We start from the raw sequence: 14,815 nt of genomic DNA, 5'->3' as shown, positions 1-14,815 counted from the left end.
ATGTTTTCACATTTATTTTGCAATGTGCCTATATTTGCTTTTAAAATGAAAAATATGTGCCCAATACGTACAAAACTGTTCACGTTATTGAATGTCAATTCTTTTAAACATTTTTTTTAAGGCTCAGAAGTTCAGGGATTATTTAATAGCTTATGCCTCAATTTTTTTTTAATTTCGTACACTTTGTCTGTTTTTTGCTTACTTTTTTCCGACTACGAATTTCCTTCCATTGTTAGTTTCCACACTTCATACCCGTTTAATGTTAGCGCCAACGGTTTTATTTGCCAACAGCAATGGGCGAAAATTCTCCTTGCAGCTGGGACTGGGCCGCATAAAGTCAACTCATTATGAAATTACTGCTAGAAACTAAGCTCCGCCAAAAAGGAAAGAAAGAAAGGCTGGGACGAGAATGACTGGCAGCGGAAAGCCGGCAAGGAAAACAAATTAAATTTAATCGATTTGTGAAAAGCTGCCAGACAACAACTATATAGTGCAGGCGGGAGAAGTCCGGATCCGGATGGGTTGCATGGTAAATTAAGTGAGGGCGTGTCCGCACTCCAGACTACGGACAGCGAACAGCGGACAGCGGACTCCGGGCCGGATTCAGTCGCAGAAGGCCAACGAGTAGCTCTTGGCCACTTGTCCACTCTAAGCGCATTCTAAACAAATTAAAATTCAATTAAAAAGATGAAATGCCATTTCAGGCCATGAAAATGCAGAGCTATATTTTCCGGTCGAGTCTCTTGGCCTCGGTAAAGTGTAGGCGATTTCGTTTAACATAGCGGCAAGACGCTAATGATTGCACCGTATAAAATATATAATTTTGCAATTTGAGCTCGAGAGCACAGCACGTATAGGTATATAAGTTAAGTTAAGACTTTACCCATGATTACTCGCTGTGTAAAACAATACCCGCTGCAATACCCGGGCATTAATGCCTCGTTCGTCACTCGAGTGGGGACTTGAGCATCATTTCCAATTACGGGGACTCAATGCAGACGGCTTAGTGGCTGTCTTCGACCAAGAACGGGCGCTGATGATTTTTGGTTGTCGCCTCATCAGTGCCAGTCCCTTTGGCTGGTCAGGGTCATCGATGTGCCAGCTCTCATTACGACCACTCCTGCGGCCTTTGGCGGGCTTAGCCGCCAACTCCCATTTTCCGGGCTGTCGTCCACGCCCGCCACGCCAGTGGGCTGTATTAAAATCGGCGTCCCTCTCAGTTCACGCCATTAGCGATTCTCATTCCCGATTCCCCTTGTCGGACGTCCGGATGCTCTTTTTGTGCGTCCCGGGTCTGTTCGATTTGGCTTAATGGCCGGGAGCATGTTGTCACTGCTGGTGCCGTAATGAATTGGCTGCAGACCAGCCTTGCTCCTTCTGGTCGAATCAGTGAGCTCAAAAATCCCCAAATTATTTGACCAAAATTTGGCCATGATTACCATATGATTATTTCTTGGAAAGAAAAGCGTGCTGTGTGCTAGTAATGAAAAAAATGTTGGGTTATTTGGATCCTACAAGGACATTATAGACTGGAACAGTATCAATCTTCAATCAAACAGAATTACATCCTTGTAGGAAAATAAATGATCCTTATACGAAAAGTTTACCTGTCGTATCGTTGGTTTCGGTGTACAAATATTTCTTCATTATTTTTCTACTGCAGCAGGTTCCAATCCAAGTAAATGACCAATCGCTGTGGTATGCTGACATATCTCCAGCTCGATGGTCCACTCGAGGCATCGATCTGAAAATCATCTTTGCTCCAATTAAACCCAGGTCTTCGGGTCACTTGACGCAATTACAGGGCTGGACAATCACCGCAAGAGGAATCGCCAGCCACTCGGACCCGGCAATAAAGGAGCTTAATTTAAAATTTAAACCCTTTTTGCTGGAGGCGGCGACCGCAACGTTTCCTGTCCCATTCCTCAGTCCCGACCCAGGATGCACTGATGAAAAAAATATTTTTTTTGCCCTTCCGGCTGCGAGGCTCGGACGGAGAGCGATCAAGGAGCAGGAGCAGGAGCGACAGCGGGAGCAGTGGCCAGGACGACAGCAGGGCAAATAATTTTTACAAATTATACGCTCACATGCCAACTGCAAAAGGAAAGACAAACAGAAATCGAGGAGGCAAAAAATTATATAAAAGAAGCGAGAGGCAGCAATCGGGCGATATCCTTGGAGAAAAGGCAATAACAAGTCGGTTCGATGATTGGGTCCGCTGCCGGACTCCGACTCGATTGACTGCACCAATAATAACTTCAAACAATGGTCGGCCAAGTAGTTTTCCCCCTTTCCGAGCTCTTTTTTTTGCCAGTTCCGCAGTCGGCCATGTTTGTTTAATTTTTGCCACCGCTGCGTCTTGATTCGCTTTTTTATACGCTACCCAAGAGGGTAGATTACTTTTGGGTACAAGGATAGCAGCGACGAGGAATAGAATAACTACACACTTTACTTAAAAGACAAATATATAGGGTGTACACTGTTCGAATGAGTGTGATTATGGGTTTTATTATTTTCTTAAATTTTCTTTTTTACCTCCGCTGATGGCTGATGCCTCCGCTGCAATTGTTCCAATCGGCCGCCAACTGTTCGTTTCCGCTTTTGTTTTTCGCTCGGGCCTTCTTCTTCTGGGCCAGCAAACAGGCTTCAAATTGAACGGAAGCTGGCCACGAGTTATGCCCCGCTAGCTGGCTGCCCAGCCTCCGCAAGCGAACACCACGCACCACCCACCGCTCAGGTCCTGGCCAAGGCCGAGGCGGAGGCATTGTTCCATGTCGTGACTCCTTCGGCTTTCCCAGCATCTTTTGTTGTCCTCCGGCGGGGATGGGCGGTGGAAAAGCTCCGGTGCCGCCCTTTTGTCGCTGCGCTTCCGCTAACCTTTTTTTGTTCTGCTCCCTTCTTTTTGCCGGCCCAATTTTTCCTGCTGCGCTGCTCAGTTTGATTTGCGCCGATTTCTTTTCATCACAGTGTCCTTTAAAGCCCGATCCGTGCTCTGCCTTTTCCATCAATTTGATTTTGTTAGTTTCCATTTCATTGAATTCTCACATATCCGCATCCGCATCCGCACTCGCATCCAGCTAGTTGGCGAAATTGTGCCATTAGTTGGCGATGTTCCTGCCTTCCTTTTTTGTTATTATTCTACACTCAAATAAAAACAGGACATAGAACAATTTTAAATACAACTACTTGTTCCATTTGTTGTATATTTGAAAATGTTTTTGTATAAAACGATGTTAATTTCTGACTAAACATACATTTTCATGACGTAATCAACGACTTTGTACTTAATGTGTACAGTTTTTTTTCAGTGCATTCTATTCTATTCTATTGCGCCACCGCCTTTTTTGTTGCTGCATTGTCTGCCGCGTTGTCGTGTTACCCTACTACCAACAACAAAAGGGTTTCGGCCATAAAATAACCAATTTGCATAGTTTAGTTAGTTGGACGCTTCCGCCTGTGACACTTTTTCAGCGGGCCAGCGGAGGGTTAAGAGGGCGTGGGCGTGGCACGTAACCCGAAGGCGGGTCGGCCTATCCCCGGTTATCCTTTGCTGGCCATAATTGATGACTGTTGGTAACGAACAACAACAGGAAGAGCCAAAGCAATGACGAATTTTAAATTGCTTCTTTTTTCGTGTATAGATTCGAAATGGAAGTTAATGGAAAAGTTGGCTATAAAAATTGATTGCATATTCCTGTGTTCAAGTATGCGTTCGTCAGCACAAATGTATTGATTTTAACCCGCTTAATTTAAGTACTTGATTAAGTTTGCTAAAGGCTCACAGCCAATTTCAAGTTAATTATGAATTTAAATTTGTCATTTTTTACTGTTCCACAGTAAGGCTTCTAAATGAAATCAACTATAAATTGTTTTGAGCTTATATATTAAATAAGCCTTAAAAAGCGTTTTCTTTTTGCATTACAGAAGTCTACACTGCTATATTAAACCAGCGTGAAGTGCTCTCTTGTTGCGATCAATTTGAATTTAATGCACTGTATTAACATAATTATTAATAGAAATACAATAAAAAAGGGCAATCAATCACATTTTTTCGACGAATGATTTGTGATACGTTAGCGTATTAATAAATAATTTAATCATTAAATTACCCCATGATTAATTGTTATGAATATGCAAATGGTTCGGTGGTTAAATGCAATTGAATGATGCTGCCATAATTCCGCACTTTTTCATTGCGCCCTTTCAAAGGGCAGTTCTTAAATTCGCCGTAAAGAAAAACACTCGAAAACTGTTTGGGCGTGACCTGCGGCAGCTGCCAAAGCTCGACTGCAGACCATTCAATTTTCTCACTCTCCCTGAGGTCACTGGCTGCCAACAATTTTCATAATCATTTAACGGTTTCGCGGCTGGAAAATGGGGGCGCGGTCGGGCGGTTCAGGGCCACACTCAATGGCCATTAAGGTTATCGAAGAACGTTCGAAGAGGTCGTACTTGAAATGTGGCTGCAGGCCTCTGACTCACACTTGAAATTCAATTCAAGTCGAAAAGAACAAAATGTATTATTTTCACAATAAATAGTAATAATACTTGAGATATTCTAGTTATATGTTAGCAAGATCACAAAGTTACAGCGAAGTTAGCTTGCAATATTAAAAGAATTCATTTCATTTTAACTTTGTAATATTTATTGGTGAAAAAATTTCGAAAATCGAGGCAATTGGTGATGCCTTTCATACTTGGTGACCCATTGAGTGTATTATCTAAAGGTGCGAATTTTTTCGAGTGCAGTTCGCCCCTGCGCCCACCTTTGCCCTTTTTTTTTGGCGCGCACAAACCGCACACTCGACTCAACAAGGTGGCAACTTCCACCTGCTCCTGGCCTAATGCGGCTCGGAGCCGGGGCAACTTGGCCACTTGAGAGCCAGTCGACCAGGAAACGCGGAAATGGCACTGAGCATCATCGCCGTCTTGGCCCGGCCAGAAGTTTGAAGAAGTTTAAAGCACTCGAGACACTTTGGCAACTTTCTTCTTGGGTGCCAAATGGGAGGCCCCGAGGGTTTATCAAACTAACGACCTTTGTTGATGAGCGGTCGCCCTGCAGGGGCCTTATTGATTTTCCAGCTGGCAAACTGAAACTGACGAGCGACGGGGAACTGCATCTGCATAATTGGCAATGAGTTATGCAGAATCAATGGATCGTTCCCAGGACTGACACATTAGAAGCTCGCCTGCGATAAGCTCGACAAATAAATGGAATGAAACTGCACTTAACGTCAACGCGATTGACAGCTCGGAGGTCGAGGAGCGAGAAGCTGTTTAAACTCTTAAAACGCTTTTTCCCGCTATGTTACACACCGAAATCGGCATCAAGAAAGGGATGGGCTCACGTCCTCGGTCCACAGGACCCCTCTCTCTTTCTCTCAGCGTCCTCTCCCTTTTATAACAAATTGGATTTCGGAAAAATCGCTCACCTTTCATTTCACCTGGATTAATGGCGCCGAGGCGAGCGATGAGTCTCCGGCGCACACAATGGCGGAGTGTCGACGGCTAAGTGGTGGGTTCCAGCGTGTTACACCTGGCAAAATATCAAACTTAAGTGGGATTTAAGAGAGGGCGAAGACTAAGGACTTAGTTTAAATATATGCTAGCCCTTACTTGGCTTTTTTGAAATTTCGTCACAAGAAACTGAATTTCAAGTCACATAATTCGCCAAAAAGAACATGGCGTTCTTACTTGTGTTAGTGCGTAGTTTAATGATGTTTTTATAAATTAATTAATTTTGAAAGCAACGTTTAGCCTAACAAACTTAGCATATTAAATATATAACTCTACAAATAATATTTACGGAAATCGTTTCCAATGGAATTTCGCGATGGTTTATTTAATCAGCTCCATCGCTGTAGTATATCAAATATCCGTTTCTTTCAGTGTGACAGATACTGCCAGCAGGGGATCTGAAAAATGTTTTTCTTCAACTGTTTTTTAGCCAAATGGACTCGCTGGGATTTTGCACGCTGATTGGGCGAGCTGCCAGTTTGGACACCTGTAATACGATGAATAAATTAAGTGGTTAAGTTAAAGTAATTGAAAAGCGATTAAGTTGGATACACTTATTCTGCGTTGATAGCTCAGAACGAAGATTGCATTTCGTTGTCTCCAGTTCAGATATTCTTAGAATGCTAAAACGCAGACTGCCAACAAGAGCCAGACACACAAGCCACTCTAATCGCAGGACTAAGACGTCTGAAAATAGCAAACGAACTGCCACCAAAGAACACAAAAGACGTGGAGTTATTTAAATAGAAATACGAAATCTCAATAACATAATTGTTGCCGTTTTCGCTGTCCGCATAATGCGGCCACATTTACTTCACATTTCGCGAGCGTATCTTATTACTACCACACAATGGCCAATATTTTCGCTGAATATCTTCCGCATTTAGTATATCAGTGCAGTCCATGCTAATGGTCTATAACCCATCCCCTGTCGCCCAACCGTCATTGTTGTCAGCAGTATTTGCATATTGTGCGCAAAATGTACTCTCCCCCATTCAGACAATTCCGCTGCAAGTGGATGTCCTGACTAGAACAAGGATAAGGAAAGAAGCACGGCGAGAAACTTTCATTACACATTCCGAATTTCCAGCAAGTGTTACGGTTACAATAACATAAACATATTATTCCATTCCCAAGCATTTTGAATCTATGTCACACAATATGTCTTTTGAGATAAGTTTGCTGGGCATTAACAAAGTAAATCAAAAATGCATCCAAATAAAGATTAAACTGAATTTAAAAGTGTAGCAATCCTTCTTGGGAATGATTTGCATTATTTTTTTCCGTGCAAAGCAACAAAAGAAGAAATCGCAGGATAAAAAAATATGGGCCAACAAATTTAGCCGACCATTTTCGGGGGCAATATCACACTCCCTTTCCCAGAATCCTGTGGAGTTTTCATTTCGAAGGGAGCTACAATAAACTTCGCCTAACTCTTTATACCCTCTAAAGCAAGTGAAGTGAAATAGAAAAACGCATAAATAAGCAACACAAAATGGAAAAATTTGCCAATAAAAGGGGAGAAAAAGTTTTCTAAGGGCAGATACCAAAATCGCTTGAGTTGCCATTTAATTTTTACATATTTCTGCTCAATTGTTGCATAATCAAGGCATTAAAAGAAACGCTCACACCATTTAGCCTTCGTTTTCCCACTTTCGCCACGATTTCCCTCCCCAATTGGCAACATCAAAGTCTGGCATAAATATTTCCCTCGCCTTTTGTTTTGTTTGTGTACTCAGTTTTGTGTTACAGGTGATTGCATTTGCCTTCCGTTTGTTTCCCTCTTCTGTTTGTTTAGGTTACAATATATTGGCTTGCTGAGGCCAAGAAACGAGGTAACGGGTTGGGGATTACACGGCGGGTGGGGAAATGGGAAAGTCAGTGAAAAGTTTTCACCGGAAAGGGTTACGCGGATTTAGCTAACAAATATTTGCAGGAAATATGAAAATTTAATGGCTTACGTGATCAATTTAACAACCAGTCTTGGTCAAGATTAAAGGATTTAGGAGAAAAGCATTAGGGCTCTGAAACTGTCGGTCTTTAATAATTTATGGTTATATTTATTTTTTTGCTTCAGAATTATTTAAAATGCACACTTCTTATTTTAAAACATATGTGTGCAAGCCATATGTGCATTTAATTTAATCTGTTTTAATATTTTCTCAATATGATATGCAACGTAGACAGAAATTCAAGTGAAAATTTAGGAACTCTCTTTTTTGCCAATTTCCGAAATTTATTTTAAAATCAATCAGCTCGTTACCTGTGATCCTTTTGCAGACTCCCACATCGAATAGCTACATTAGAGTTAGCCATACATCACCTTGGCTTTCTCCATTTCACGTATATGTGCATATAGAGCTTGGCCCAGAGATGCAATCGAAATTAAACCCACAACGAAAAGTAAATAAATTTAACAAAATGGAAAGCTAAAATTATTTCCTCAGGTTGTTCAGACACACACCCGCACAATCCAGCACCGAAAACGATAAATTGCTGGCGCAATGTTAGCAATTGCTGTTAGCCATTACGTATCCGCCGCGTTGCAGCAAAACAAGCAGCAGTAGCAGCATCGGAAAAAGCACACTTGATTGATGAAAAACCTTTGCGAAATGTCAATCCAACATAATTGAGTCATGTGCAGCCTGTCCCACCCACAAAAAAAGAAGTGTGCACCGGCAAAGGGAAACGTGAAAAGTGGCAGCTGCAAATAAAAAGTGGCAGAGTGAACGCGTATCAATGTACTTGGATAGTGCGCCCTGTACCAGCCACACTCGTGTTGGCCAAAACCATCATTACCAGTGCCATACGACGCGACGGCCGCAGCTTAAAGTCACTCAGGTGCAACTTGGCCAAGGCGAAATGCACATTACATTGCCTTCTGCTCCGTTCAAATGTGCCAGCGATGCTCCAGTGACTCACGGGATTTCGGAAAGGACTTCCGAAAGCAAACGACGAAAGAGATTTCTACCTATTCCATCTTTAGTTTGGTATCGTTATATGTGAAGTACATTGCAATACGACTTAATATATATAAGTCGCAAGCAACAGGACCTTAGTTTGTAAATTGTACACTTTAACATCCACGCAATTCGATCTTGAACTTTTCTTATATTTACTATTTGATTATTAAGCATCTGGTTATATAGTGCACAATTCGAAATTAAGAGATAAAATATTATAAGTCCTTTATAATTTTAGATCGAGCTCAGCATCACGGTGCCACACCGAGGCCGTAATGGCAAGAAAATTAATGCCGGCAAGTAAATGCTGCTGACTACAGTCCCTCGGCGAGCAGAACGATATACTTGACGATGATGATGGCAGGGCGATGGAACCAATGAAGGAAATCCAGGAGAACCCACCTCCTCCTCCTCCTCACGGCCCAACTGCAATAGACCACAGAACAAGTGGCAGCCAAAGTCGTTTCAAGTAAGTGTGACAAAATATAAATCTTTGCCTCCACTGTGGTGTGTGTGTGATGTGTGTGTGTGTGTGGATGTATGGCAAAGTAACCTGAACACATAAGCTGCAGTTGGTCAGGACGCTCGTTAAACTGGACAGCCCTGATGGTGCTGGAGTTGCTGATGTTGCTGCTGTTGCTGATGTTGCAGCCGAAGGACCAACATCCTGGCGACCGCATCAGCTGCAGCTGTTTACGACCTACGCCAAGAGAGTTCAGCTGAAGACTCTCATTTGCCGCTGGTCGAGGGGATGTTTTTGGGGCACGGCACTTGTTACGACTCTACCACTCTGCCCTTCAGGGGTAGCAAATTCACCGACTTTGTGTGTTCTAAAAAATTAATATGGGGTTTTTGGATTTTCGAAAACTGAAAATAACAAAGCTGATGGGCGTGATGGCACATTTATGGGTTTAGCTTCCTTTCTAAGTATGTAAATTCAAAATATTTAGATTTACATAGGCCGTTCTGACTAAGGATTTTGTACTAGTTTTCATTCTCAATAATTTTTGCACTCTCAAAATATGTATTTTTTTAGTGTATTTGATACTTTTCTGTCAGCACATCCTAGCTGGCAGTTACCACTATTTCTCCTGCTGAAATCAGAGTACTAGGACCACATCCCGAACGAAAATGTCCCACTATTACTCAAACCGATTCCCGAAGACCTCTTCTCCCGCGTCTGTGCGCATGTTCCTTTCCTCTCTGGTGAGTGCGAAAAACGAACCACTCAAGGATTGTTGGAAAATTGTCGCCTTGTCCAGGGAAAATGTGCTACTCTCTGCGGCGTGCTCGAAGCACCTATATCACGTTTGGTGTGGCATGGCATGAAAGTAAAAACAAACCGTGGAGCCAAACATTCAAAAGTGAAGGAACTGAAAGGCTTTCTTGCAGCGAAACAGGACCTCAGAGCCCACCACACTCTCACATGTGCTGCTGGCTTGGCCAGGACTTCCAGGCATATGCTTGGCACACAAATACGCGCGGAAACAGGCGGGCCAAGAAGAGAAATATGCAACGCAATCCCTTTAGGATTTGGCCAACTGTTTGCGCGCACTCTCGAAAACTTGAATGCACCTTAAATGTGGAAAATGCGGAAAATGTGGAAAATGCGGAAAACGGGGGAAAATGCGGGTGGGGGCCCAAAGCTCCCCTCGAACTTTGACAATCTAAGCAGTTTACTGTGTCAATATGTTACGTTTGCTGCTCGTCCCACAGCCAAACTTCGCATAACTTATGCATGCAAATTTCCCCATTTCACCCGCCTTCCGATGCCGAAACTGAAAAGGTGAAAGACAAAGGCAACCAAATGCGGTTATTGCAGCGATTATTTTAATGGCTCTTCTCGGTTGTTTGATGCCACAGAACTTAACGTACTTATGCTGTGCATGATTTCTCTGTTTTTGTGGAGCTGCCAATGCAGATGTATTTAACACCTGCAAAGTTTCGCCTCCGAAAGTCATTCGTGGTGCATTTGCTGCAGCAGTGTCATTTGTTAGCCTGTTCCAGGGAGTACAAGTTGTCTTTCATTGGGCAGAGCGATTTGAAATTCAAATTCTTAAGTTGCCGCAAAATCGAAAAGTTTGGCAAGTCCCATCTAAGTGCTCGATGAGAAAGTTGCCGAACTGAAGTTTCGATGGCGAAATACTTTGCGCCATGCAATTGATATATTTTCGATGCGGAATCGAACCAGGCCAAGGCTGGGCATTTTTTATTCATGTTAATAGGAATGATTAGTAAGCAAAAAAAATATAAAATCAGAACTAAGATATTTCTGGAAAAATTCGTATTTTTCCACAAAATTAAACACGACAGAGCTGGAAATTCATAACTCACGCGAAAGTTCAGGCGCAACTACTTATTCTTTTGTTATATATTTTTCTTTAATTTACACTAAATATTGCAACGACGTCTGAGTAGACAGGAGCACAACAGGGCGCAGCTGCAGTTGCGCTCTGCCACGCCCCCTGCCCGTCCGCTACGCCCCCAGGAAGTCGTCTGAGTTTGCTTATTTTTTATTTGTGGCTAAAAATTGCATTCATGAATAATTCAGTGAAGTGAAAAATTTCGGGTTTTCTTTGCTCCTCACCCTGCGCTTTTGAAAAAAGAACTCTGCAAAATAATAAAAAAAAAAGAATTCATTTTGTACTTTTTCGCAGCCACTTCCGTTAGTTCCGCTTCCCTTTTCGGCACGTTTTGTAATGTGTGCGGGTTATCAGCATTTTGGGTTAATATTTAATGTAAATGACAGACCGACCACAGCGCGGCTGCGTTGATGAAGCCTCGGACACGGGAGATCCGGATACGGATACGGATGCTAGTGCGGACCTGGGGCTGGAGCCCGAAACGGGGAACCCCCGCCAAAAAAGTTACTCCTGCCTGGCACGGCATGGCATAACATCGAGAAGGGAGTGCTCAACACTGGCAATGTAAATGAGTCGCCGGGAAACGGAAACTGCTTATGCAGATCGAATGTACCTAAGAACACTCGGAATATTTCTGTCGCTCGATTTATGTTTCTGTTTTGGCCTGCTGCTCGCTGCGCTGCTTGAGTGTGCAAAACAAACTACCAACTATTCTATAAATTAAAATTGCAAAAATATTCCGTTTTTAGTTTTCTTTGGAGTCTGGGCGAACTTTGTGACATTTTGCATTGCAATAAATGACTCGAGTTGCAAATCTTTGACTGTGAAATTTGTTATTTATTTTATCTTGAAGTTCGGCTACGCATGTTATTGTCATAAATAATTTGGATCGGTATGATTTCGATACAATTTCTCCAGAACACCGCATTTCTGATGAAATAATCATCTTAACAGTTTTCAGGAGAAATCGTGTGACATAATAAAGTCGTACCGGGCCTGTTCCTTCTTTGACAGTCGGTAAAATGTGCGGCTAGTATTGGCTATTTCCACATTACTATGATAAGGTGGCCACAGAGTAGTGTAAGACATCACTCTGCATTGAATACATTTTAAAATATGCCTCGTTTTAAATACGAATCTCTTACTTCACAAAATATGCGGCTTCCAGAGCGTTCTTTTGGTAGTCAATTAGTTTTGAGATTTCATTCTTCAGCTGGTTGTTATACCTGACAGTATCTTTCTTCAAGCGCTCCTTGCAGTTTATTTCCCTGAAGTTTTAAGCTCTGTTATCATATCCATACAAACTGATTAGTTCTTACATGGGACACTTAAATTTGGTATAGCTAGGATCCTTGGGACAAACATCTCGATCGTCAAACACCGGCGTATACTTGAAAAACCTAGCGTCCTCTGTGTCATCAAACTCTCCCACAAACCGCACGTCGTCTTCGTGACGTTTTACATTCCTGTCCAGCATGGCCCGTGTATCGTGAATTGGAATATCAAATTTAGTGGTTTGTCTCCCAAATGCAATCCCCATGGTTGTTGTATATCGAGTAGAAAATACGCTCTTGTACGACTTCCGCTCATCATCCCCCATTAAAAACGTTTGCCGCACAACTGACATTGCAAAGTCCAAGAAAAACAACGAGTGAATCAGAACACGTGTGTACTCAGTTTTAGGTTGCTGTTAAATGAAAAGCCGGCTGTAATATAGACAATAAACATGATTTCTAGTTTCATTACCGCCGTTATCTATCTGTGTGAGATTTGTTGAAAAGAATGTTCCAGGCAGAAATTAGCAGGTCGATCAACGCAAGTCAATGCATATAGGCCCGTCTGGTTCTTAGGTTCATGGGTCAGGAGCATACGAACGGGACCTAGGAACCTAGAAGATTGATATTAAATACATCGATTCTAGTTACGCATAACTTGTGAAAGTTTGTTTCAAAAGCTGGCTTACCGCCCACAATCCGGCCAAAACCGCCAAACACAAGTTTGAAAAACGGATTTATTCCAATAGCAATTTCGACACTTCCACTCTAATGCCCGTTCTCCACATAATCATCTTAAATTTATGAAAAATAAATGAGAGTATTTCAGCGCCAAAAGCGTAGATTTTGGGTACAGTTCCGATATGCCCACGTTGTTAATTGGTTTCAACATCAAGCTATTAGGCTGTGCAAAACACTGTTAATGGGACCCAACCCGATTTGGTACCTTACGAAACTGAATTATTCACAGTGAGTAAAGGCAAATTCACATGTAAACTGAACGCCGAAAGCTTATGCATATTTCATAAAATACAAAATCAATAAACTAAAGGCGACCATAATGAAATTATAAACTATCAGGCGCACGGCACCGTCGCCATTCGCCCGCGATTTATCCAATGGCGTCGCCTTCGCCCCTTCCTCAACTTCCAGAGCCACCTCCCCAACTACTGTAAAGCATCCTTGAAGAACTCACTGCCTTCAGGCTCTGCATTCAACATACTTTGTGCGTTAAAAATATGTAAAATATTTTAACCGAAAACCTTTTCAAAAGATTGCAGAGCTGGCGGAACTGTTCGTGTGTACGTGTACATACCGGGCGTATGCGTGATGATATTAAGCGGCCCAAAAGTCAGTTGTTAATGTGTGGGTGGGCCTGTGAGTCGGCTTGATGGCATTGATTTTATCCCCAATAATTCCGAAGAAAGCCCACAAAGAAAGCATTGAAATTTTTTCGCTGTGGAAGCAGGTTTGCGTGCGATTTAAGGTTAATTTATTTGGTGTTGATATGAAAAGGAAAGACACTGCGCGAACAACGCATATCAACGGGTACATATTCAGATGTATATAAATATTTAATGTACATAATATTGACTTATCTTATATTTTGAACAATTTTTTAACTTATAACATACTTTTGCAAGGCTATGAGCAAAAGCTATCTTGGATTTAAACAGAAGTTGGCAATGTACTAAGTTGGCAGACATTTGGGACCATGCAACATGGATTAACATCAGAAGAGATATAACCATGTCATCCGTTTAAAGCAAGTTGCTTAAAACTATACCAAAAGTCTTATTTCTTGTGCTGGTAGTTATAAGTCGAAACGTACTGGATCGTACCTCTATATTATATATATATCTGAAATAGAAGCTATGTTAAACTATATGTAATTAAATTTTATTCCTATATATCTCGTTTCTATTTCCTTTTCTGCTTTCCGAAAAATCTGTGCTCCCATGTATTCCCGTGCCCCAAATTTATGGCTTTAATCTTTTGCCTGGAAATTATATTAGCACTTTTTTCGTCTCTATTCAGAGTAGGCTTTATGGCTCAAGGACGTGGCGTTTCAAGGACTGAATTTGGATTCGTGTTTTTATTATGAGCTCGAAGAAGGACTGCTTCCGAATGTGGGTGGCCACTAAGCTGCATTCCTTTTAGCCGAAAATGGAGCCGGACAACATACTGGCAAAGAGCAAAACAGAATAAAAACACAGGAAATAAATCAAATTAAATGAAATGAAATAGTTGAGGATTCGGGGTCGCCAAAGGAATTCAGCTGCCACTTCTCTTAATTTTGCCTTCCATTTGTACGTTCCCGATCTGCTGGGCTTGTACCTCAGGTTTAAAGGCGACTATTTCGCAATGGGCTCCTTAAATTCAATAATTTGGGTCCTTCCCAACCTGTAACCAATATGCTTTAGGTAGATGAATTGAGATGATACAAGCGATGAATTCGTAGCTTTAAACAAAAACGTATATATATCGTGCCAGCAAATATGTTACACCGCCATTTAATTGACAGTACGGGGCTAAATATGATTGATAAACCCAAATGCTACACAAACATTGGCCTTAAAGTTTATGCCGTGACATGCACCGTATTTAACACGAAAACAAGCCTGTTTCGCCAGCACTTATCCTTAAATTGAGCCAGGAGAGGGCCAAATGCACCGCCAGGCAGAGAACATGGCCCGAT

At 42.0% G+C, this 14,815-nt stretch overlaps 1 protein-coding gene across 2 annotated transcripts; it reads right to left on the bottom strand.

The window, feature by feature from the left end:
• Positions 1 to 5,896: 5,896 nt before the first annotated feature.
• On the bottom strand, positions 5,897 to 12,537 carry LOC117144338. Of its 2 annotated transcripts, none has more exons than XM_033309451.1 (3): positions 12,163 to 12,537; positions 11,989 to 12,111; positions 5,897 to 6,004 (listed from the first exon to the last, which is right to left on the bottom strand). In XM_033309451.1, the coding sequence occupies exons 1-3, from the start codon at positions 12,468 to 12,470 to the stop codon at positions 5,944 to 5,946; spliced, it is 492 nt and encodes a 163-aa protein (XP_033165342.1). In that variant the 5' UTR covers positions 12,471 to 12,537; the 3' UTR covers positions 5,897 to 5,943. The 2 variants fall into 2 exon arrangements, with proteins under 2 accessions (XP_033165342.1, XP_033165341.1); XM_033309450.1 differs by lacking the exon at positions 5,897 to 6,004 and adding an exon at positions 11,666 to 11,936.
• Between the last annotated feature and the right edge of the window lie 2,278 nt (positions 12,538 to 14,815).

Source organism: Drosophila mauritiana, chromosome 3R (assembly GCF_004382145.1).
Source record: "Drosophila mauritiana strain mau12 chromosome 3R, ASM438214v1, whole genome shotgun sequence".
Taxonomy (NCBI): Eukaryota; Metazoa; Arthropoda; class Insecta; order Diptera; family Drosophilidae; genus Drosophila; species Drosophila mauritiana.
This window is presented reverse-complemented; position numbering and strand designations above follow the sequence as displayed.

Bases quoted from the DNA above. Each gene is read 5' to 3' on its own strand.
- LOC117144338 (XM_033309450.1), bottom strand. From the start codon at position 12,470: ATGTCAGTTGTGCGGCAAACGTTTTTAATGGGGGATGATGAGCGGAAG. The intron at 12,112-12,162 runs GTAAGAACTAAT...TTAAAACTTCAG, and splicing joins ACCAAATTTAAGTGTCCCAT to GGAAATAAACTGCAAGGAGC. The intron at 11,937-11,988 runs GTAAGAGATTCG...TATTCAATGCAG, and splicing joins GAAGCCGCATATTTTGTGAA to AGTGATGTCTTACACTACTC.